Source organism: Oncorhynchus mykiss, chromosome 25, assembly GCF_057628025.1.
Source record: "Oncorhynchus mykiss isolate SJ-2025 chromosome 25, ASM5762802v1, whole genome shotgun sequence".
Taxonomy (NCBI): Eukaryota; Metazoa; Chordata; class Actinopteri; order Salmoniformes; family Salmonidae; genus Oncorhynchus; species Oncorhynchus mykiss.
The window spans coordinates 65,091,206-65,117,059 of record NC_143046.1 but is presented as its reverse complement, the minus strand read 5'-3'; the positions used below and the strand labels follow the sequence as shown (position 1 = coordinate 65,117,059).

Below are 25,854 nucleotides of genomic sequence, written 5' to 3'. Positions count from 1 at the left end.
GGAACTAGAAGCACAAGCATTTCACAACACTTGCATTAACATCTGCTAACCATGTGTATGTGACAAATAACATTTTATTTGATTCAACAGAACAGGTACAAGCCTACACCACCAGATAAAGATGGCTCCTTTAAAATGCATGATGAGCCTGCATGAGAGGTGTGTGTCAGGTATGTGGATAATCTGAGCTCAGTGCTCACTTCAAATTGGCAGTGGCAATAGGCCGGCCAGCCAGCACCATGCAACTCCGTGCTTAGAGCATGTAGGGTTTAAAATGTGGGATAAACATTGACACTAATGGTGCTGGTAAGAACGAAGTACCAAGAAAACTCACCAAACAGTAAGGCATTCTTTGACATATATTTTAAACTGCCATCGAGGTCAGGTCTCCCTTGTAAAACAGGTATTCTGACCGCAATTGGACTTCCTGGATAAAAGGTAGACTTGGTACAGAACCATTTTATGTCTGTATTGTAGTCCCCCACTAACAAAGGTCATAACAAAAGCTGGAAGATTGTAAGCAAGACCACCTTGAAGCATGGTCTATCTAGGTTTTCAAACATGTATTGTCAAACAAGGGTAATCTAGTTGACTGTTCATCTAAAAGTATGCTATGCTATCACAACACCCTATCAGACCAAGAGTTTACCGTTCAAAATAAATGCATCCTGTCACTAAACACAGGACTGGATAAAATAGTTTTATTTATAATAGTTCCTCAGCAAAGGTATGCTTCAACTTCCAAAAATTGTTGGCAGTACTTACAACATCTGTAATATCAATAGAATCAACAAAAAATCTAGATCCTTACACACTAATTATCTGTAAAATAAAAAATTTAAATGACAAACATTACCAGGACAGACAAATATTTTGAGGGGTTTTTCTTTGTAGAATGGACAACATTTCCAAGTATACAGTAATATGCACTACACTGATATGGCCTTTTCCTTTAATACAAATAAAAAGGTTTAACTGCATTGTGTAACATTAAGTATTTATCCATTTCGAAAAAATAAAAATGTAATCTCCATTTTCTTGAGAATAACAAAATAAAAACATTGCTGAACCTGTGAGGTGAGAATATATTAAATGATGCCAACACTGATGAAGGATGAACAATCTCCATTGACAAGTGGTAAAGTTGAACAAAAATGTACAATATGGAATAAGAAATCAATTTCAACATATCACTTTTAAATATGTATATTCAAATCCCTATATTTAAAGACTTCAGCCATCCACCTTGATTCCGGAAGATTGCATTAGATACATTTTCTTTCAAAGCAACTTCGCATCCTTTTGTGGAAAAGTACAAATATTAAAAAGGTAAACTATTCCTACGGACATTTTCTCAAAGGTCTGTCTGTGTAAGTCTCAACTCTTCGAACAGGTTCATTGAGGTGATTCAAAACGAGAGATGGGAGTATTTGTTGTAGCTAGACTAAAGCTGTTCACCTGCTCACCTTCATATCCGATTCTGAAAACAATGATGTTTTAAAAGCATCAAGTCCTTCAAACTGCAGAGCTGTCTCACTTTGGGGGTGTTGGTGCACCATGAGGCGTGACAATACACTGGCAAAGGAGGATAAAGGTTGAAGAGTTGTATATACACTGCATTCGGAAAGTATTCAGACCCCACAACTTTTTTCACATTGTTACATTCTTATTCTGAAATGGATAGAGACATTTCCTCAATCTACACACAATAACCCATAATGACAAAGACACACCTGTCTATATAAGGTCCCACAGTTGACAGTGCATGTCAGAGCAAAAACCAAGCCATGAGGTCAAAGGGGCAGCAGGGAGCCTAGTGGTTAGAGCGTTGGGCCAGTAACCGAAAGATTTCTAGATCGAATCCTCAAGCTGACAAGGTAAAAATCTGTCATTCTGCCCCTGAACAAGTCAGTTAACCCACTGTTAAACGTCATTGTAAATAAATAATGATGGTCACTCTGACAGAGCGCCAGAGTTCATCTGTGGAGATATGAGAACCTTCCAGAAGGACAACCATCTCTGCAACACTCCACCAATCAGGCCTTAATGGTAGTGGCCAGACATAAGCCACTCCTCAGTAAAAGGCACATGACAGCCCGCTTGGAGTTTGCCAAACGGCACCTAAAGGACTCTCAGACCATGTAGAAACAAGATTCACCTGTCTGATGAAACCAAGATTCAACTCTTTGGCCTGAATGCCAAGTGTCACATCTGGAGGAGACCTGGTACCATACCTACGGTGAAGCATGGTGGTGGCAGCATCATGCTGTATGGATGTTTTTCATCGGCAGGGACTGGTAGACTAGTCACGATCGAGGGAAAGATGAACGGAGCAAAGTACAGAGATCCTTGATGAAAACCTGCTCAGGACCTCAGACTGGGGTGACAGCTTACCTTCCTACAGGACAAAAACACTAAGCACACAGCCAAGACAATGCACTAGTGACTTCAGGACAAGTCTCTGAATATCCTTGAATGGCCCAGCCAGAGCCCAGACTTGAACCCAATCAAACATCTCTGGAGACCTGAAAATAGCTATGCAGTGATGTTCCAAATCCAACCTGACAGGACTTGAGAGGATCTGCAGAAAAGAATGGGAGAAACTCCACAAATACAGGTGTGCCAAACTTCATCATACCCAAGACTCGAGGCTGTAATCGCTACCAAAGGTGCTTCAACAAAGTACTGGGTCTGAATACTTGTGTAAATGTGATACGTTTATTTTTAATGAATGTGCAACAATGTCTTAAAAAAAACAGTTTTTGCTTTGTCATTATGGGGTAATGCGCATCCATTTAAAAAACATTTGAATCGATTTTAGAATAAGGCTGTAACGTAACAAAATGTTGGAAAAGCCACGATCGCACCTTTCTCACATGGTCTTCCCTCTGTCTCCTGGACTGGCATGAGAAGAATGGAAACAGACTGAACATGAGGGGGCTGGTGGATAAGAGTCTCTCTGGTGATAACACTGTGGATGGAGTCTAGATGGGCTCCACACGCAGCTTCTTTCTATTGGCCGGCTCCTCTGTCTCTGATTCAGAACTGGAGTCGGAGCCTCCGTCGAAGGCAGACACTGTGCTCCCCTTGGGGTTGGTGTACCAGCTGCTGTCAGAGGAAGAGTAGTTGGCCTGGAGAGTAGTGTTCCCTTTGGCCTTCTCCAGTGCACGGACTAAAATCAACCAGAGAAACACAGAACAATAGGATAAGTATAAGTCTCTCCCTTCTCCACCGTGAAACATTGTTCACTGGGATAATGCAATAAAGGCCATCAGAAGCTGAGCGTAAGTAGTGCAAGTATGGTTCTGATCAGTAGTGCCCATGACCAAGACACACCATGACTCACCCTCCTGCACCTGCAGTTGTCCCTGGGCATTGAGCCCACACTCACCCTGCTGCTCTAGCATTGCATTCTGCTTCTTCAGGTCGTCAATGTCCTGCTGGTGTGTGTGGTTTTTTCGTCTCATGTACTGGATGTAGTCTGTGGCTTTGTCTAGGATCTGAGCTCGGGAAGCCTGTTTGACAGATTGCTGTCAGCAGCAAATTAAAAACTCAGCCATGAGGCAATGTTTCATTTGTCCTTATCAGAGCATTACAGATGACACACACTGCTGGCCTAGTTATTCAAGATTAGGCTAAATACCATTAGCTTATTGGAACCAAGTATCATTCCAAGCTGATTATTAACTCATTAATGAAAAATAAACCATTCAAAATAATGGGTGAGGCTTATTTGATCACCATTGCTACAGTAGTACATTTAGCATTAATACATTTGGACATTCATACAAACTACTAACTTTATATTGCATTTATTCTACAGTCTGACAGAGCTGGATAGTAGAAAATACCGATTACTAACTTCACTAACCTTCTCCCCTTGTAACACAGGCACAGAGTCCCGTAAACTGCTGAAGCTGTCTTTAATGTGGTCCCTACGTTTGCGCTCCAGCGCATTGTGATGTGCTCGTTTGTCAGCCTGCAAAGAGAGATTCACAGAGGAATCAATGTCAACCCAAACTAGCAATAAGCCTAATCGGTGGCAAAATGTTAAAGCAAACATTTGAAAGTTGGCTTCTTCCTCCAATGTTGAATTTTTTTTTTTTAAACATAGGCTGTCCATTTTAATTCCCATTAGAATCTGAACTCAATGGTTTAACACATTAGCCATGAGTTGATGCTAGTGACAGTAAGGATAAATATAGACTGATGCACGATTTAAAGGGATATTTCACCCAAACTACAAAATTACATTGGTTTCCTTACCCTGTAAGCAGTCTATAGACAAGGTATTGGTGGCACAAAGTCATGGGATCAATATTAGCATTTTTTTTAACACATGTTCAAAACATCTAAGTGACTTGAGCTTCACAATACTTGGAACCACCAAGACTCTTCCTAGAGCTGGCCGCCTGGCCAAACTGAGCAAATCGGGGGAGACGGGCCTTGGTCAGGTAGGTGACCAAGAACCCGATGGTCACTCTGACAGCTGCAAAGTGCCTCTGTGGAGATGGGTGAACCTTCCAGAAGGACAACCATCTCTGCAGCACTCCACCAATAAGGCCTTAATGGTAGACTGGCCAGACGGAAGCCACTCCTCAGTAAAAAGGCACATGACAGCTCAATTGGAGTTTGCTAAAAAAAAAAAAGGCACCTAAAGGATTCTCAGACCATGAGAAACAAGATTCTCTGGTCTGATGAAACCAAGATTGAACTCTTTTTCCTGAATGCCAAGCATCACATCTGGAGGAAACCTGGACCTATCCCTACGGTGAAGCATGGTGGTGGCAGCATCATGCTGTGGGATGTTTTTCAGCAGCAGGGACTGGGAGACTAGTCACGATTGAGGGAAAGATGAACGGAGCAAAGTACAGAGAGCCTTGATGAAAACCTGCTCCAGAGTGCTCAGGACCTCAGACTGGGGTGAAGGTTCAGCTTCCAACAGGACAATGACCCTAAGAACACAGCCAAGACAACACAGTAGTGGCATTGGGACAAGTCTCAATGTATTTGAGTGGCCCAGCCAGAGGCCGGACTTGAACCCGATCGAACATCTCTGGAAAGACCTGAAAATAGCTTTGCAGCGATGCAATTTCCGTTTGTTCTTATTTTATTAATTTGCTACTTTTTCTAAACCTGTTTCTGCTTTGTCATGATGGGGTATTGTATGTAGATTGCTGAAGAAAAAAACAATGTAATACATTTTAGAACAAGGGGTCTGAATACTTTCCAAAAGCACTGTATGTTGCTTTCTGGGCTTTAACAGAAACAAACAGCCGCAAATGCAATAACTGCATTGTCTTTTCACCTACTGATGAAGTGTGAACAACCTGTCAAAAGTCTAAATCAATGTGTAATTGTGATGGGAAGGACAATGTATATTATTCCCTCTCATGGGGTGCATAGTACCATCCAAAATGACATGACTTTTGAATGGCATCCTCTGCATAGCGTGATACTAGTTTGATACGGAATTTACACATCAGACATGTTTATGTTAAGCCGCAAGGTTTACAAGTTTCTTGCAAGAAAACAAACTAAAGGAATGGGTAATTTCATACTGCTAGGTAGCTAAATACAGGATGTGTTCAGGCATTATATGATGGAATTACCCTTTCATAAGCCTCATGTAGCTAGCTAAAATTACATCTAAAAGAGAAAAGTATACCTAGCTAGCTAACTTCGGAGAAATGGCACTGCCCTTGTACGCTTCTCTGCATGAGCTAAGCTGACCTCGCAACCGTGATGGTGGGGTAATATTAACCTTTAGCACCCATTGACACATTCATAGACACTAAAACTACCTATAGCACACATTGATAATAGTATCTTCTGGGCAGGGGAGTTTTGTTAAGAGTCTCAACACTTCTCCAGAGTGCGCAGTGGTCTAAAGCACTGCATTGCAGTGATTGAGGCATTACTACAGACCCAGGTTCAAACCCGGGCTGTGTCGCTGCTGGCCGCGACCAGGAGACCAATGAGGCAGAGCACAATTGGCCCAGCGTTGTCCAGGTTAGAGGAGCGTTTGTCCGGCAGGGATATCCATGTTCCATCGCGCTCTAGCCGGGCTCATGCACGCCGACTTCGGTTGCCAGTTGTACCGTGTTTCCTCAGACACATCGGTGCGGCTGGCTTCCGGGTTAAGCGAGCAGTGGGTCAAGAAGCAGTGCGGCTTGGCAGGTTCGTGTTTCAGAGGATGCAAGGCACATTGGAATTGGGAGTTGCAGCGATGGGACGAGACTAACTACCAATTGGATATTTTTTATTTATTTTAACTTTATTTAACCAGGTAGGCAAGTTGAGAACAAGTTCTCATTTACAATTGCGACCTGGCCAAGATAAGGCAAAGCAGTTCGACACATTCAGTAGAAAAATAAGTCTATATACGATGTGAGCAAATGAGGTGAGATAAGGGAGGTAAAGGCAAAAAAAAGACCCTGGTGGCGAAGTAAATACAATATAGCAAGTAAAACACTGGAATGGTAGATTTGCAGTGGAAGAATGTGCAAAGTAGAAATAAAAATAATGGGGTGCAAAGTAGAAATAAATATAATGGGGTGCAAAGGAGCAAAATAAATACAGTAGGGGAAGCAGTAGTTGTTTGAGCTAAACTATAGATGGGCTATGTACAGGTGCAGTGATATGTGAGCTGCTCTGACAGCTGGTGCTTAAAGCTAGTGAGGGAGATAAGTGTTTCCAGTTTCAGAGATTTTTGTAGTTTGTTCCAGTCATTGGCAGCAGAGAACTGGAAGGAGAGACGGCCAAAGAAAGAATTGGTTTTGGGGGTGACCAGAGAGATATACCTGCAGGAGCGCGTGCTACGAGTGGGTGCTGTTATGGTGACCAGCGAGCTGAGATAAGTGGGGACTTTACCTAGCAGGGTCTTGTAGATGACCTGGAGCCAGTGGGTTTGGCGACGAGTATGAAGCGAGGGACAGCCCACGAGAGCGTACAGGTCGCAGTGGTGGTTAGTATATGGGGTTTTGGTGACAAAACGGATGGCACTGTGATAGACTGTATCCAATTTATTGAGTAGGGTATTGGAGGCTATTTTGTAAATGACATCGCCGAAGTCGAGGATCGGTAGGATGGTCAGTTTTACGAGGGTATGTTTGGAAGCATGAGTGAAGGATGCTTTGTTGTGAAATAGGAAGCCAATACTAGACTTAACTGTGGATTGGAGATGTTTGATGTGAGTCTGGAAGGAGAGTTTACAGTCTAACCAGACACCTAGGTATTTGTAGTTGTCCACATATTCTAAGTCAGAACCGTCCAGAGTAGTGATGCTGGACGGGCGGGCAGGTGCAGGCAGCGATCTGTTGAAGAGCATGCATTTAGTTTTACTTGTATTTAAGAGCAGTTGGAGGCCACGGAAGGAGAGTTGTATGGCATTGAAGCTCGTCTGGAGGGTTGTTAACACTGTCCAAAGAAGGGCCGGAAGTATACAGAATTGTGTCGTGTGCGTACAGGTGGATCAGAGACTCACCAGCAGCAAGAGCGACATCATTGATGTATACAGAGAAGAGAGTTGGCCCAAGAATTGAACCGTGGCATCCCCATAGAGACTGCCAGAGGCCCGGACAACAGGCCCTCCGATTTGACACACTGAACTCTATCAGAGAAGTAGTTGGTGAACCAGGCGAGGCAATCATTTGAGAAACCAAGGCTATCGAGTCTGCCGATGAGGACATGGTGATTGACAGAGTCTAAATCCTTGGCCAGGTCAATGAATACGGCTGCACAGTGTTGTTTCTTATCGATGGCAATTAAGATATCGTTTAGGACCTTGAGCGTGGCTGAGGTGCACCCATAACCAGCTCTGAAACCAGATTGCATAGCGGAGAAGGTGCGGTGGGATTCGAAATGGTCGGTAATCTGTTTGTTGACTTGGCTTTCGAAGACCTTAGAAAGGCAGGGTAGGATAGATATAGATCTGTAGCAGTTTGGGTCAAGAGTGTCCCCCCCTTTGAAGAGGGGGATGACCGCAGCTGCTTTCCAATCTTTGGGAATCTCAGACGACACGAAAGAGAGGCTAGTAATAGGGGTTGCAACAATTTTGGAGGATCATTTTAGAAAGAAAGGGTCCAGATTGTCTAGCCCGGATTTCTAGGGGTCGAGATTTTGCAGCTCTTTCAGAACATCAGCTGACTGGATTTGGGAGAAGGAGAAATGGGGAATGCTTGGGCGAGTTTCTGTGGGGGGTAGAGGTCGACTGATTAATCGGAATTGCCGATTAATTAGGGCCGATTTCAAGTTTTCATAACAATCAGAAATCTGTATTTTTGGACGCAGATTTTTTTTTAACTTTTTTTAACTTTAACTTTATGTAACCAGGCAAGTCAGTTAACACATTTTTTTTTCAATGACGGCCTAGGAATGGTGGGTTAACTGCCTTGTTCAGGAGCAGAATGACAGATTTTTACCTTGTCAGCTCAGGGATTCAATCTTGCAACCTTAAGGTTAACTAGTCCAACGCTCTAACCACCTGCCTCACGAGGAGCCTGCCTGTTACGCGAATGCAGTAAGAATTTAGCTAAAAGAAAGGTTAGCAGGCAATATTAACCAGGTGAAATTGTGTCACTTCTCTTGCGTTCATTGCACGCAGAGTCAGTCAGGTTGGGCCGCCTGGCTCATTGCGAACTAATTTGCAAGAATTTTACGTAATTATGACATAACATTGAAGGTTGTGCAATGTAACTGCAATATTTAGACTTAGGGATGCCATCCGTTAGATAAAATACGGAACGGTTCCGTATTTCACTGAAATAATAAACGTTTTGTTTTTCGAAATGATAGTTTCTGGATTCGACCATATCAATGACCTAAGGCTCGTATTTCTGTGTGTCATTATGTTATTATTAAGTCTATGATTTAGGAGAGAGATGGAAGCTATACTGTTACACTGGAAATACTAAAGTGCCTATAAGAACATCCAATAGTCAAAGGTATATGAAATACAAATCTTATAGAGAGAAATAGTCCTATAATAACTACAACCTAAAACTTCTTACCTGGGAAAATTGAAGACTCATGTTAAAAGGAACCACCAGCTTTCATATGTTCTCATGTTCTGAGCAAGGAACTTAAATGTTAGCTTTTTTACATGGCACATATTGCACTTTTACTTTCTTCTACAACACTTTGTTTTTGCATTATTTAAACCAAATTGAACATGTTTCATTCATTTGAGGCTAAATTGATTTTATTGATGTATTATATTCAGTTAAAATAAGTGTTCATTCAGTATTGCTGTAATTACAAATACATTTAATTTACATTTTTAAATTGTCAGATTAATCGGTATCGGCCTTTTTTGGTCCTCCAATAATCGGCGTTGAAAAATCATAATCGGTCAACCTCTAGTGGGGGGTACAGTGCAGTTGACCTGGGTAGGGGTAGCCAGGTGGAAAGCAGGGCCAGCCGTAGAAAATGCTTATTGAAATTCTCAATTATAGTGGATTCATCGGTGGTGACAGAGCTTAATATCCTCAGTGCAGTGGGCAGCTGGGAGGAGGTGCTCTTTTTCTCCATGGACTTTACAGTGTCCCAAAACCTTTTTGAGTTTGTGTTGCAGGAAGAACATTTCTGCTTGAAAAAGCTAGCCTTGGCTTTTCTAACTGCCTGTGTATATTGGTTTCTGACTGCCCTGAAAAGTTGCATATCACGGGGGCTGTTTGATGCTAATGCAGAACATCATATAATGTTTTTGTGCTGGTTAAGGGCAGTCAGGTCTGGAGAGAACCAAGAGAGAGAGAGAGAGAGAGAGAATCTGTTCCTGGTTCTACATGTTTTGAATGGGGCATGCTTATTGAAGATGGTGAGGAAGGCATTTTTTTAAAATAACCAGGCATCCTCTATTGACGGAATGAGGTCAATATCCTTCCAGGATACCCGGGCCAGGTCGATTAGAAAGGCCTGCTTGCTGAAGTATTTAAGGGAGATTGTAGGATAGCTGGGGTGTTAAGCATGTTCCAGTATTGTTTGGGTACAGGCCTGGATAGTAGGACAGAATTCTGTAGGCTAACACCGCCCCCTTTGGCAGTTCTATCTTGTCAGAAAATGTTATAGTTAGGGATGGAAATTTCAGGGTTCTTGGTGGCCTTCCTAAGCCACGATTCAGACACGGCTAGGACATCCGGGTTGGCAGAGTGTGCTTAACCTTTTGTGACTAGGGGGCAGTATTTTCATTTTTGGAAAAATAACGTTCCCGTAGTAAACAGGATATTTTGTCAGGACAAGATGCTAGAATATGCATATAATTGACAGCTTAGGATAGAAAACACTCTAAAGTTTCCAAAACTGTAAAAATATTGTCTGTGAGTATAAGATAACTGATATTGCAGGCGAAAGCCTGAGAAAAATCCACTCCGGAAGCTCTGCGTTCCAATGCGTCCCTATTGAGCAGTGAATGGGCTATCAACCAGATTACTTTTTCTCCGTATTCCCCAAGGTGTCTACAGCATTGTGACGTAGTTTTACGCATTTATGTTGAAGAATACCCGTAAGCAGCTACATTGCGCAAGTGGTCACCTGATGGCTCTCAGAGTGATTCTCGCGTAAAATACAGAAGTAGTCATTATTCTAATCGGTCCTACTGAAAAACCAATTGTCCCGTGGATCGAATAGATATTTGAAAAACACCTTGAGGACTGATTATAAACAAGTTTTGCCATGTTTCTGTCGATATTATGGAGCTAATTTTTAATATTTTTCAGCGTTTTTGTGACTGCAATTTCCCGGCGATTTCTCAGCCAAACGTGAAGAACAAACGGAGCTATTTCGCCTACAAAAATTATATTTTTGGAAAAAAGGAACATTGGCTATCTAACTGGGAGTCTCGTGAGTGAAAACATCAGAAGCTCATCAAAGGTAAACAATTTAATTTGATTGCTTTTCTGATTTCCGGGACCAAGTTACCTGCTGCTAGCTGGACAAAATGCTATGCTAGGCTATCGATAAACTTACACAAATGCTTGTCTAGCTTTGGCTGTAAAGCACATTTTGAAAATCTGAGATGACAGGGTGTCTCAATATATTTCACTTGTGATTTTCATGAATAGGAATATTTATGTCTGTTGCGTTATGCTAATTAGTGTCAGTCGATGTTTATTTTACCTTTATTTAACTAGGCAAGTCAGTTAAGAACACATTCTTATTTTCAATGATGGCCTAGGAACTGCCTGTTCAAGGGCAGAACGACAGATTTGTACCTTGTCAGCTCGGGGGTTTGAACTTGCAACCTTCCGGTTACCAGTCAAACGCTCTAACCACTAGGCTACCCTGCCACCCCTAATGACCAACAGCTCGTATTTCTGTGTTTATTATATTATAATTAAGTCTATGATTTGATAGAGCAGTCTGACTGAGGTAGGCGGCAGAAGGCTCGTAAGCATTCATTCAAACTTTACTGTGTTTGCCAGCAGCTCTTAGCAATGCTTGCTTCACAGAGCTGTTTATGACTTCAGGCCTATCGACTCCTGAGATTAGGCTGGCAATACTAAAGTGCCTATTAGAATAGTAGTCAAAGGTATATGAAATAGAAAATGGTAAAGAGAGAAAAGGTTGACGCGTCATAATTCCTATAATAACTACAACCTAAAATGTCTTAACTTTTTATGACTGCACGGGCAGTATTGAGTAGCTTGGATGAAAAGGTGCCCATTGTAAACGGCCAGCTCCTCAGTCTCAGTTGCTAATATATGCATATTATTATTAGTATTGGATAAAAAAACACTAAAGTTTCCAAAATATTGTCTGTGAGTATAACAGAACTGATATTGCAGGCGAAAATCAAAACAGGAAGTGGCTTCTATTTTGAAAACTCCATGTTCCATAGCCTCCCTTTGCTGGATTTAAAGGGATATGAACCAGATTCCTTTTACTATCGCTTCCTCAAGGTGTCAACAGTCTCCAGACATAGTTTCAGGATTTTATTTTGAAAAATGAGCCAGAACAATAACATCCCGTCAAGTGGTCACGTGTTTTGCTCGCACAACAGAATTTGGACAGCCATTGTTTTCCCCTCTCCTACTGTGAAAGACATTTGCGGTTGATATATTATTGATTATACATTTTAAAAACAACCAGACGATTGATTATAAAAAATGTTTGACATGTTTCTGTGGACATTATGGAAACTATTTAGAATTTGTCTGCGTTTTCGTGACCGCTCTTTCCTGTGGATTTCTGAACATAACGGGGGTATTTTGGATATAAAAATCATCTTTATGGAACAAACATAACGGGGGTATTTGTTGTGTAACTGGGAGTCTCGTGAGTGAAAACATTCGAAGATCAAAGGTAAACGATTAATTTGATTGCTTTTCTGATTTTCGTGACCAAGCTACCTGATGCTAAGTGTACTTAATGTTTTATCGTGCGATCGATAAACTTACACAAACGCTTGGATTGCTTTCTCTGTAAAGCATCATTTCAAAATCTGACACGACAGGTGGATTAACAAAAGGCTAAACTGTGTTTTCCTATATTGCACTTGTGATTTCATGAATGTAAATATTTATAGTAATATTTATTGTATGTAGCGCTATGCTATTCAGCGGTTGTTGATGACACTTATCCCAATATCGGGATTGCAGCCATAACAAGTTAACTGGGAATATTGAAGAACTAGCAATATTGAACCACAAGCTTTCATATGTTCTCATGTTCTGAGCAAGGAACTTGAATGGCACATATTGCACTTTTACTTTCTTCTCCAACACTGTGTTTTTGCATTGTTTAAACATGTTTCATTTATTTGAGACTAAATAGATTTTATTTTTGTGTTTATTGTTCATTCAGTATTGTTGTAATGGCATTACAAATATATAAACAAAAATAATGATTAATGAATAAATAAATATAAATAAATAAAAAAATATATATATATTTGTTTAAACGGCCGATTAATCTGTATCAGCTTTTTTTTGGTCCTAGAATAATCGGCATTGGAAATCATAAACGGCCGACCTCTATTTACTACACACCTTTTGTAGGGTTAGCAGAAGGTCATATCTCCATGTTACAGTGCTCGTTAACGGAAAACAGACAGAGGCGACCACCTGTGTGTGCTATCTAGCATGCTTTGAACACCTGTGTGTCAGCGTAACTCGAGAAGTGTAGCAAAAGTATAGTTTTGTTGGCTGTAGGCACCCATAGCTGTATGGATGTGTGCAAAACTGCTACAGTAAGTATCCTTTTCATTTTAAGGAGTCTTTCTCGCTGGTGAAAGATAAAGGCCATATGTTTCAAAAGCCTACTCCAAGAAGATTTAAATACTGCTTGTTTTCAAATCAAACGTTATGTCAAATAAGTCCTGATGCTAGCTAGCTAGCTAGCAGTAGCCACAGCAGCCATTATGGAATGGCAGGTCGCGTTTAATGAACTGTACAAGGCCTATACCCAGAGGCTGCCTTTCTGGTTGCCTGAGATTTTATTTGGCGTCACTAAGACATGCGATGCCCAACTTCCATGAACACATCTCCAACACCACTAGGGGGGATACAGTCCTAGACCACTGATATTCTACCAACGAGCAAACATACAAGGCCGTCCCTCATCCACTAATCAGCAGGTAGCCTAGTGGTTAGAGCGTTGGACTAGTAACCGAAAGGTTGCAAGATCGAATCCCCGAGAATCTGTTGTTCTGCCTCTGAACAAGGCAGTTAACCTCTCTTGGGTAGGGGGCAGTATTTTGACGTCCGGATGAAAAGCGTGCCCAAAGTAAACTGCCTGTTATTCAGGCCCAGAAGCTAGGATATGTATATATCATATGGTAGATTTTGATAGAAAACACTCTTAAGTTTCTAAAACTGTTAATTATCTATGTGAGTATAACAGAACTGATATGGCAGGCAAAACCCCGAAGACAAACCATCCCCAAAAAAAGAAATTTCAGCCTACCACTATTTTCAATGGCTATCACTTTTATTATAAAGCCAAGTCCTCCCAGACTGCAGTTCCTAGGGCTTCCACTAGATGTCAAGTTTAGAATTTCAGGCTGGTTTTTGGAAAAATGAGCCAGAAATTGTAGTTTTTCTAGGTGGCTCCAAGAGCGTGGTATTTTTCTCCTGTAAAGACAATAACGATTCTCCGTCTTAAATGTTATCGATTATTTACATATTAGGGTACCTAAGGTTTGATTATAAATGTTGTTTGACTTGTTTGGAAAAGTTTATTAGTAACGTTTGGGATTCATTTTGTATGCATTTTGATGGAGGGAAATTGGGTGGATTATTGACTGAAGCGTTTTTATGGATATAAAGAAAGGACATTATCGAACAAAAGGACCAACAAAAGGATTGTTTGTGATGTAACCTGATGGGACCTTTGAGTGCCAACAGAAAAATATCATCAAAGGTAAGGGATTTTTAATATTGCTATATCTGACTTTCGTGTCGCACCTGCCTGGTTGAAATATGTGTTTCATGTGCTTGTATGCGGGGCGCTGTCCTCCTCGGATAATTGCATGGTGTGCTTTCGCCGTAAAGCCTTTTTGAAATCTGACACAGCGGCTGGATTAACAAGAAGTTAAGCTTTATTTTGATGTATTACTCGTGATTTTATGAAAAGTTAAATATTTTTAATACTGTAGTTTGAATTTCACGCTCTGCAATTCCACCGGATGTTGGCCAGGTGGGACTCCCACCTGCCAATAAGAAGTTTTTAACCCACTGTTCCTAGGCCGTCATTGAAAATAAGAATTTGTTCTTAACTGACTTGCCTAGTTAAATAAAGGTACAAAAAAAATTAAGGCCTCGGTACTCTTGCTTCCTGTTTTACAAGCAGAAGCTGAGTCCGGAAGTACCCGCGATTCACTCCGTTGAGAAATGGTCTCCAGAATCAGAGGTTATGCTACAGGACTACTTTACTAGCGCTGATAGGAATATGTTTAGAGACTCCGCCGATAACATAGATGAGCTAACCACCCGCTTCATTAGAAAATGCATTGGCGATGTGGTACACACGGTGAGGGTTTGCTGCTTCCCCAATCAAAAGCCCTGGATTAACACCAAGGTTGGAGCTAAACTAAAAAGCAGGGCTACCGCACACAGAGCTATCGTAGACAACCCTGATGCTACGACCGAAGACAGGAATAAGTACAAGGAGGCCCGCTATTAATGCAGCAGATTCATCAAACGAACAAAAGGACATTATAGGAATAAGGTGGACTCATATTACACAGGCTCCGCCACCCGCCACATGTGAGAGGGGCTACAGTCCATTACAGATTACAAAGGAAGACCCAACCGTGATCTACCCAACGATGCCTCTCTAAAAGATTAACTCAATGCATTTTATGCACGCTTTGACCACGTTGAGTCGTGTGTGATGGCCGTCACCCACTCTGAGGACTGGGTGATCTCACGCTGAGGCCGACGTGAGAAGGGTCTTTAAATCAGGTCAACACCTGCAAAGCCCTGGGCCCCAACAATATTCCAGGGTGCATTCTCAGAGCATGTCCAGAACAGCTGTCAGGCATATTCACATTCAATTTTCAACCTCTCCTTTTCCCAGTCTGTAATCATCGCATGTTTTAAGATGACCACATTCATTCCTGTTCCTAAGAACTCAAAGGCTTCATGCCACAATGATTACTGCCCTGTAACAGTCACTTCTGTAATCATGAAGTGCTTTGAGAGGCTGGTTATGGCACACATTAACTCCACCATCCCAGCCACTCTAGACCCACTCCAATTCCAGTGTTGATCTGCTAAATTGTAATTACTTTGCTACTATGGCCTATTTATTGCCATACCTCATGCCATTTGCACACACTGTATATAGACTTTTTTATTTTTTTATTGTGTTATTGACTGGACACTTGTTTATTCCATGTGCAACTCTGTGTTGTTGTTTCTTTCTTTCGTACTGCTTTGCTTTATCTTGGCCAGGTCTGCAACTGAATCCTGGACTTCCTGATGGGCCAACCACATGTGGTGAGGGTAGGCAACATCCCCTCAACCACACTGACCTTTCACACAGTGGCCCCACAGGTGTGTGTGCTTAGTTCCCTCCTGTACTCCCTGTTCACCCACAACTGTATGGACTTCAACGCCATTATCAAGTTCGCTGACGACACGACAGTGGCAGACCTGATCACTGGCGACAAGAGTCAGCCTACAGGAAGGAGGTCAGTGACCTGGCAGTGTGGGGTCGGAGCAACAACTTCTCCCTCAATGTCAAGAAGACCAAGGAGCTGATTGTGGACTACAGGAAATTAGGGGGAACGAGCACACCCCACCCACATCAATGGGCAGTTGTGGAGCAGGTAGAGCGCTTCAAGTTCCTTGTGTCCAAATCACTAGACTTAAAATGGTCCACACGCACAGTCACGAAGAAGGCACGACAGTGCCTGTTCCCCCTCAGGACGCTGAAAAAGTTTGGCCCTCAGAAATGTTTTGGTACCCTTCCCCAGATCTGTGCCTCGACGCAATCCTGTTTCGGAGCTCTACGGACAATTCCGTCGACCTCATGTCTAGGTTTTTGCTCTGACATGCACTGTCAACTGTGGGACCTTATATAGACAGGTGTGTGCCTTTCCAAATCATGTCCAATCAATTGAATCTACCACAGGTGGACTCAAATCAAAGTTGTAGAAACATCTCCAGGATGATCCATGGAAACAGGATGTACCTGAGCTCAATTTCGAGTCTCATAGCAAAGGGTCTGAATACGTATGTAAATTTGGTATCAGTTTATACATTAGCAAACATTTCTAAAAGCCCGTTTTTGCTTTGTCATTATGAGGTATTGTATGCAGATTGATGAGAAAAAAAAACATTTATCTGTTTTAAAATAAGGCTGTAATGTAACTATGTGGAAAAAGTCAAGGGGTCTGAATATTTTCAGAACGCACTGCATGCTCCTTATCTCTCATGTCAGCAATAAATAATATTTCAAATAAAAAAATACTTACTGTGGGAGTTTTGTACAGATCTATATGCTGTGTGTGCCTCCAGTTGACAAACTACACTTTCTCCCACGGTGTACAAACAGGTCAGTGGAGGCTGCTCGGCGGAGAACGGCTCCTAATAATGGCTGGAACGAAGTAAATGGAATTGCATCAAACCACGTGTTTGATGTATTTGTTACCATTCCACTCGCGACAGTACCACGAGCCCATCCTCCCCAATTCAGGTGCCACCAACCTTCTGTGACAGGTGTTAAGCGGATGCTAGATTGATAATTAGCACAGATTGTTCGAGAACACATTTCTTTCCTCGAGGCAAGCAGAAGTTGGTAGCCAAAGTCTACGCCCTCCTCGTCGGCGATTGGTCAACAGTAGGGATCCTACAATGACGTGCATGTTGTCATTCAAGGAGAGAAGACTCGTCCTCATTCGCTTTTTTTCTCTCGTCCTAAAGATGGCGGCAGGGACTCTGTACACATATCCACAAAACTGGAGAGCCTCCAAGGCTCAGATTGCAGCCCAGTACAGCGGTGCCTGCCTCAAGGTGGCCAGCAGCGCCCCTGCCTTCACTTTCGGGCAGACGAACCGTACCCCCGCCTTCCTCAACAACTTCCCCTTGGGCAAGGTTCCAGCTTTTCAGGGCGATGACAGCTTCTGTCTATTCGAGCGTAATGCCATTGCTCACTACCTGAGCAATGAGGCCCTGCGTGGCAGCAGTCCCCAGGCCCAGGTGCTTCAGTGAGTAAGCTTTGCTGATGCTGAAATCATCCCTCCAGCCTCTGCGTGGGTCTTCCCAACCTTGGGAATCATGCAGTTCAACAAGCAGGCAACAGAGCAAGCCAAGGAGGAGGTGAAGAAGGTTCTGTCTGTCCTCAACCATCACCTCAACACCAGGACCTTCCTGGTTGGAGAGCCAGTCAGCCTCGCTGATATCAGCGTGGCCTGTAGCATGATCTGGCTCTTTAAACAGGTCCTTGAGCCTTCCTTCCGCCAACCTTTCCCCAACGTGACCCGTTGGTTCCAGACCTGCGTCAACCAGCCCCAGTTCAAGACCGTGCTCGGAGAGGTCAAGCTCTGCCACAAGATGGCTCAGTTTGATCCCATGAAGTTCTCTGACATGCAGCCCAAGAAGGACAGCCTTCCCAAGAAAGACGCCCCTCCCAAGAAAGAGAAGGCTGGAAAGGAGGCAGGCAAACCTCAGGAGAAGAAGGATAAGAAGAAGAAGGAAGAGAAGGAAGCTGCCCCTGCTGAGGAGGAAATGGACGAGTGTGAAGCAGCTCTGGCTTCAGAACCCAAAACAACGGACCCTTTCGCTCACCTACCAAAGAGTGCGTTTGTCATGGACGAGTTCAAGAGGAAGTGCTCTAACGAGGACACGCTGACTGTAGCCGTGCCCCACTTCTGCGAACACTTTGACAAGGAGGGCTACTCCATCTGGTACGGCGAGTACAAATACCCAGAGGAGCTTACCATGACCTTCATGAGCTGCAACCTCATCATGGGAATGTTCCAGCGACTTGACAAACTCCGCAAGCGTGATCCTGTTCGGCGGGAACAACGACAGTAGCATTTCTGGAATCTGGATCTTCAGAGGACAGGACTTAGCTTTCACTCTGTCTGATGACTGGCAGATTGATTACGAGTCGTACGCCTGGCGCAAACTGGACACCGACAGCGGCGAAACCAAGACCATGGTCAAGGAGTACTTTGCTTGGGAGGGAGAGTTCAAACACGTGGGAAAACCCTTTAACCAGGGCAAGTGCTTCAAGTGAGCAGCGGAGGATGATGGCACCATGACCCCTATACGTCCGCCATTATACATCAACACCTTAACCTAAGGACATTCAAACACCTTGTGCTTGGACCTTCTCAAACTGATCTTCAGTTGGAGTGGATTGTGTCTCAATGGTCCTAACAGAAGCGGTTGTTTTGAGTTGACAAATAAACATGTTTTCCACAATGCAAAAAAAAATAAAAAGACTTGTCCTCATTCACGTTTTTTAACTTCAAACATCCTAGTCAGAAGCAAAATTGTGCAACTATCATCTCCGCTACAAAAATGTCAAAATTAATGACAGATATCTTGATGTAATGGACAAACAGTACTATTGCCGGTTTTTTTCTCACGAAGGTTTTAAGGGAGTATATGCCAGCCGAACGGAAGCATGCTGACTGACGCCTTTACACACAGGTGTTCGGACCATAGCGAATTAGCACAGGTGGTGCCTCTGTCAACAAGCGTTGTTCGTGAAGATAGTGTGGGAACGCTAACCCTATAAAAAGGTGTGTATCAATTGAACATATTGTATTACATTTATTTTTCACTAATATGAAATACAAGCTCCGTATCCTTCCAAAACTCGACTGCAAGTGATGAGTGTTAATGTTGAGACTAAGTGTCAGAGCTCTTAACTCCCCGTACAAAATACGCCTTCATCCAATGATGTGTAATGTAATGGGACAGCGTCATGAGCTAATCCCATTCCTGCATTGAGGTACGTTTTCAGACCCATATCTGGAACCAGCTCCAGGTGTCTTAATGTAACCATTTTTGCGTTCCGACACCAGTGCATCTCAGCATAATTTTGGGGTGATCTACTTTCAAGATAAACAACCCCAGTGCAGAGCAGTGTAATGATGGGGTTATCATCTTACAATATATACAAATGATGCAGATGGATTTTGCGTCGCAGGCATCGCTGTTTGTTGATGCCCAAGGGTCTAGCCAGGTAGCAAGCGATTTTCATTCAGTTAACCACTTCAACTAGAACAGGCAAGCTCCGTGTTGGCTAACGCTTGCTAACTACATTCTTCTAAAACTGGTAAGTCAAACGTTTGAATGTTTTAGCTAACTGGGTTTGCAGGTTACTGGGTCAAATATTTCTGATCTGCCAGTTCAGCTACACTAGCTAGCTAGTATACGTTTCCCTCAAAGGCTCGAGCGAGCACATTAACTTACGTCACTGTCAACATCGATATCTTCGTTGTCGCTCATTCTTCGGTGAAATGTATGAGGGGGGGGGGGGGGGGGGGTGTTTAAAAACAAAGCGAGGTAGCAACCAAAATGAAATCAAGAACGGAGCAACTCCTACAGCAGGGACAAGACGATCAACGGATTCTCTCCACGTGATTCGCCTACACATGGACACAACAGCCTGTAAAGCGCATGTGCGAAGACGAAATGTTGTATGGGTATTGGTGTCCTTGACTCATACCCTGACTCATTAAACGCGTACCATTGTCACCATTTTGTAATTGGACTGTATTATTCCTGACAAAGTTTTAAAATACCATTACGATATCTGCTTTATAATTTTACCGTACACCTTGTGGTGAATAGGCAACTGATCCTAATTCAGTGACTAATTCAGTGACTGATCAGTAAATTCACATTGATAAATTGTGTTAATTTATTACCCTTGATTAAGGAGGGATTCTGATGGAATTATCAAACTACGTACAGATGAGAACACACAGTAATATCACAGATGAAAGGGGGGAAACCTAACAATATATTTGGTCATATCATCATAGCTGTCTTTACCTGTTTATTATTCAGAATTAGGTGTAGGTATGTACAATCTATATTTTTTCTGTTTAAGCATGCATGGTTACCATTCTTGTTTGCAGACGTCATTGATCACAAGAATAATAGAGGGGTATAGGCAGGTGGCGATGATAACCAGGCATCTCCTTCTGCAGCCTGTGATTATAAGCCAGATGGCAGCTCAGCTTCAGCAGCCCTCCCCCACTCCGAGCATACACTTCTCTCCATAGGACCTGCATATAGCCATTGTTTCCCTACCAGCACCTGAAAATGTCCCTGGCTGCAGTCTGATGGTATTCAACATTGGCAGAACAAGTAAAACATTTTATTGTCTTACAAATGGGTATGATATTTGAAAATCAAGGAAATAACTCTGCACTTTTTAGATATATACTTGTTTGTACTTGTAGTACCCCCCAAAAAACAGGCCACCTATAGTATTCATAGTGGGATTATGTTTGGTGTTCACCTAATCAATCAGATAAGTAAACATAAATTATCCAGCCATCTGACATTCTGCAATTAAGCCATATGATCCTCTGATAGTTAGTGGATGATCTTACAGTAGATATATTCTGAAAATAAACACTAAAGAGTGCTTCTTGTATTAGTTATGTTTGACACTGATTCTTTAGCAGTAAAGAGAATGACACTATCAAATGATAAACCTAAGTAAACTCGACTTGTTCATAGAACAACCAGCTCTTTCCAACGCCATATTCATCACCACCCACACCATATGCTACCCTCAACCCTCACTGTCGTTTCCATGAACAAATGGCCAACATACATCCATTGCCATCTTGCTTCCTCTACTCCAAAGAATCCTTTGAAATGTGAAGTTATACACTGAGTATACCAAACATTAAGAACACCTTCCTAATATCGAGCCTCAATTTGTCGGGGCATGGACTCTACAAGGTTTCGAAAGCGTTCAAGATGCTGGCCCATGTTGATTCCAATGCTTCCCACAGTTGTGTCAAGTTGGCTGGATGTCCTTTGGGTGGTGGGCCGTTCTTGATACACACGGGAAACTGTTGAGCATGAAAAACACAGCAGCACTGCAGGTCTTGACACAAACGCATCTACTACCATACCCTGTTCAAAAGCACTTATATTTTCTCATGTCCATTCATCCTCTGAATGGTACACATACACAATCCATGTCTCAATTGTCTCAAGGCTTAAAAATCCTTATTAGACTGTTTCCCCCCCTTCATCTACACTGATTGAAGTGGATTTAAAAAGGGACATCAATAGGGAATCATAGCTTTCACCTGAATTCACCTGGTCAGTGGTGTGTATTTAGAGATACCAAGAGAAGCCAGCCCCCCCCCCCCCCCCCCTCCCCAACACACACAAAATAAAACATAACTAAGTTATCATACGTCTCTCTGTGTTGTATAACACGACATGAAGTGAGACCTAAGACAACTACATAGCATGGCACTAACACATGACAACAACATTATAGCAACACATGGCAGAAGCACGAAACATCATACAAACATTATTAGGCACAGACAACCGCAAGAAGGTAGAGACAACAAAACAACACCCGATGCAGCCACAACTGTCAGTAAGTGTACACGATTGAGTCTTTGAATGAAGAGATAAAACGGTCCAGTTTGAGAGGTTTTTTCAGCTCGTTCCAGCAAACTGAAAGGAGGAGCAATCCAGGGATGTGTGCACTTTGGGGACCTATAACAGAATGTGACTGTTAGAATGGGTGTTGTATACGGAGGATGAGGGCTGTAGTAGATATCTCAGATGGGGGGAGTAAGGTCTAAGAGGGTTTTATAAATAACCTTCAACTGTCTTGCGACAGGTACATAGAGATGACCAGTTTACAGAGGAGTATAGAGTGCAGTGATGTGTCCTATAAGGAGCATTGGTGGCAAATCGGATGGCCGAATTTTAAAGCACATCTAGCCACTCAAGAGCACCCTTACCTGCTGATCTATAAATGACGTCTCTGTAATCTAGCATGGGTAGGATGCTCATCTGAATCAGGGTTAGTTTGGCAGCTGGGGTGAAGGAGGAGCGATTATGATAGAGGAAACCAAGTCTAGATTTAACCTGCAGCTTTGATATGTGCTGAGAGAAGGACAGTGTACCCATAGTCCCAAGTACTTGTATGAGGTGACTACCTCAAGCTCTAAACCCTCAGAGGTAATAATCACACCGGTGGGGAGAGGGGCATTCTTCTTACCAAACCATATTACTTTTGTTTTGGAAGTGTTCAGAACAAGGTTAAGGGCAGAGAAAGCTTTTTGGACACTAAGAAAGCTTTGTTGTAGAGCGTTTAACACAATATTCAGGGAGGGGCCAGCTGAGTAAGACGGTATCATCTGCATATAAATGGATGAGTGAGCTTCCTACTGCCTGAGCTATGTGTTGTTGATCAAATCAAAATGTATTTGTCACATGCGCCTAATACAGCAGTGAAATGCTTACTTACAGGCTCTAACCAACAGTGCTAAAAAAAGAAGTAAAAAAAGGTGTGTGTAAGTAAGTAAAGAAATAAGACAACAGTAAAAATACATTTGAAAAAAGAGTAGCAAGGCTTTATACAGACACATGTTAGTCAGGCTTATTGAGGTAGTATGTACATGTAGGTATCGTTAAAGTGACGATGCATATATGATGAACAGAGAGTAGCAGAAGCGTAAAAAGAGGGGTTGGCGGGTGGTGGAACACAATGCAAATAGCCCGTTTAGCCAATGTGCGGGAGCACTGGTTGGTCGGGCCAATTTAGGTAGTATGTACATGAATGTATAGTTAAAATGACTATGCATATAAGATAAACAGAGAGTAGCAGCAGTGTAAAAGGGGTTGGCGGGGGGCACACAATGTAAATAGTCTGGGTAACCATTTGGTTACCTGTTCAGGAGTCTTATGGCTTGGGAGTAAAAACTGTTGAGAAGCCTTTTTGTCCTAGACTTGGCACTCCGGTACCGCTTGCCATGCGGGAGTAGAGAGAACAGTCTGACTGGAGTGGCTGGGGTCTGACAATTTTTAGGGCCTCCCTCTGACACTGCCTGGTGTAGACGTCCTGGATGGCAGGCAGCTTTACCCCAGTTATGTACTGGGCCATACGCACTACCCTCTGAAGTGCCTTACGGTCGGAGGCCGAGCAATTGCCATACCAGGCAGTGATGCAATCGATGTTGCAGCTGTAGAACCTTTTTAGGATCTCAGGACCCATGCCAAATCTTTTTAGTTTCCTGAGTGGGAATAGGCTTTGTCGTGCCCTCTTCACGACTGTCTTGGTGTGTTCGGACCATCTAGTTAATTGTTGATGTGGACACCAAGGAATTTGAAGCTCTCAACCTGCTCCACAGCCCCATCAATGAGAATGGGGACGTGCTCGGTGCTCCTTTTCCTGTAGTCCACAATCATCTCCTTTGTCTTGGTTACGTTGAGGGATAGGTTGTTATTCTGGCACCACCCGGCCAGGTCTCTGACCTCCTCCCTATAGGCTGTCTCGTCGTTGTCGGTGATCAGGCCTACCACTGTTGTGTCGTCTGCAAAATTAATGATGGTGTTGGAGTCGTGCTTGGCCATGCAGTCGTGGGTGAACAGGGAGTACAGGAGGGGACTGAGCACGCAACGCTGGGGAGCTCCAGTGTTGAGGATCAGCGTGGCAGATGTGTTGCTACCTACCCTCACCACCTGGGGGCGGCCTGTCAGGAAGTCCAGGATCCAGTTGCAGAGGGAGGTGTTTAGTCCCAGGATCCTAAGCTTAGTTATGAGCTTTGAGGGTACTATGGTGTTGAACGCTGAGCTGTAGTCAAGGAACAGCATTCTCACATAGGTGTTCCTTTTGTCCAGGTGGGAAAGGGCAGTGTGAAGTGCAATAGAGATTGCATCATCTGTGGATCTGTTTGGGCGGTATGCAAATTGGAGTCGGTCTAGGGGTTCTGTAACTGGAGAAGAGCGTGGGGCCTAGGATCGAGCCATGGGGCACTCCCTTGGTGACAGGCAGTGGCTGAGACAGCAGATGTTCTGATTCTATACACCGCACGCTTTGAGAGAGGTAGTTAGCAAACCAGGCTAAAGACCCCTCAGAGACTCCTTAGCCGGCCCACAAGAATGAAATGGTCTACCGCAGGGTTGGGCAATTCCAGTCCTCGAGGGCCTGATTGGTGTCACAGTTTTGCCCCAGCCCAAGCTAACACACCTGACTCCAATAATCGCCTAATAATGATCAATTTAATTAATCAGCTGTGGTTGCTAGGGATGGAGACAAAGTGTGACACCAATCAGGCCCCCAAGGACTGGAGTTGCCCACCCCTGGTCTACTGTATCACAAGCTTTGGCCAAGTCAATAAAAATAGCAGCACAACATTGCTTAGAATCAAGGGCAATGGTGACATCATATAGGACCTTAAAGGTTGCAGTGACACATCCATAACCTGAGCGGAAACCAGATTTCATACCAGAGAGAATACTATAGACATCAAGAAACCAAGTCAGTTGCTTATTGACAAGTTTTTCCAACACTTGATAAACCGGGCAAACTAGAAATTGGGATATAACAGTTAGGATCAGCTCGATCTCCCCCTTCAAATAATGGACACACCGTGGCTGCCTTCCAAGCAATGTGAACCTCCCCAGAGAGGAGAGACAGATTAAAAAGGTCAGAGAAAGGCTTGGCGATGATAGGGGCAGGAACCTTAAAGAAGGGTCTAAACCATCTGACCCTAATGTTTTTTTGGGTTCAAGTTTAAGGAGCTCCTTTAGCACCTCGGACTCAGTGACCGCCTGCAGGGAGAAACTTTGTAGTGGGGCAGGGGAAAAGAGGGAGTAGCGTTGGGGCTAGCCGCTTTAGAAGGGGTGGGAGATGAGGAAATGTTGGATGGGCAAGGAGGTATGGCTGAGTCAAATAGGAATCCTGACTTAATGAAGCGGTGATTTAAAGAGCTCAGCCATGTGCATCTTGTCAGTAACAACCACATTATCCACATTAAGGGACATGGGCAGCTATGAGGAGGAGGGTTTATTTTCCAGGTCTTTAACCATTTTCCAGAAGATCTTTGGGTTAGATCCAGAGAGAAAGAACTGCCCTTAAAGTAACTAACTTTGGCCTTCCGGATAGCCTGAGTATGCGTGTGCCAAGCCTTTTGCCAAATGGAATTCTTGAGGTGGAGTAACTCTGCCAGATCATTGTTGAACCAGGGGCGGAACCTGTTTTTAATTCTCATTTTCTTTATGGGTCGTCTTTAACAATACCACTGAAAATATTAAAAAAGAAGGTCCAACTGTCTTCGACAGAGCTGATTCTACACCATTTTACAGAGGCTAGTTCATGAAGGAAGGATTGCTCAATAAAGTTTTTTCGCAAGTGTTTGACAAATCTGGACAGGTCGTTTCACTGAGCAGCCATTACGAA

At 43.1% G+C, this 25,854-nt stretch overlaps 1 protein-coding gene and 1 pseudogene across 12 annotated transcripts; one reads left to right on the top strand and one right to left on the bottom strand.

Annotated features, from left to right (window-relative positions):
* Positions 1–687: 687 nt before the first annotated feature.
* LOC110505517 (protein max) lies at positions 688–20,084 on the bottom strand. Of its 11 annotated transcripts, none has more exons than XR_002470825.3 (5): positions 19,872–20,084; positions 3,863–3,979; positions 3,347–3,530; positions 2,868–3,172; positions 688–1,575 (listed from the first exon to the last, which is right to left on the bottom strand). XR_002470825.3 is itself a non-coding variant. In XM_021584783.3 (4 exons), the coding sequence occupies exons 1-4, from the start codon at positions 19,905–19,907 to the stop codon at positions 2,985–2,987; spliced, it is 525 nt and encodes a 174-aa protein (XP_021440458.1). In that variant the 5' UTR covers positions 19,908–20,084; the 3' UTR covers positions 688–2,984. The 11 variants fall into 11 exon arrangements, 6 of the variants coding, with proteins under 6 accessions (XP_021440458.1, XP_021440461.1, XP_021440462.1 ...); XR_016491958.1 differs by having other exon boundaries at positions 3,392–3,530; XR_016491957.1 differs by having other exon boundaries at positions 3,872–3,979; positions 19,872–20,080.
* On the top strand, positions 14,193–18,890 carry LOC149972094 (elongation factor 1-gamma pseudogene; annotated as a pseudogene). The gene has a single exon (XR_016491956.1). The product of XR_016491956.1 is annotated as an elongation factor 1-gamma pseudogene (transcript).
* Positions 20,085–25,854: the final 5,770 nt, after the last annotated feature.

Bases quoted from the DNA above. Each gene is read 5' to 3' on its own strand.
- LOC110505517 (XM_021584783.3), bottom strand. From the start codon at position 19,907: ATGAGCGACAACGAAGATATCGATGTTGACAGTGAC. The intron at 3,980-19,871 runs GTAAGTTAATGT...CTCTCTTTGCAG, and splicing joins ATATCGATGTTGACAGTGAC to GCTGACAAACGAGCACATCA. The intron at 3,173-3,346 runs GTGAGTCATGGT...GGTTGATTTTAG, and splicing joins ACAACTGCAGGTGCAGGAGG to TCCGTGCACTGGAGAAGGCC.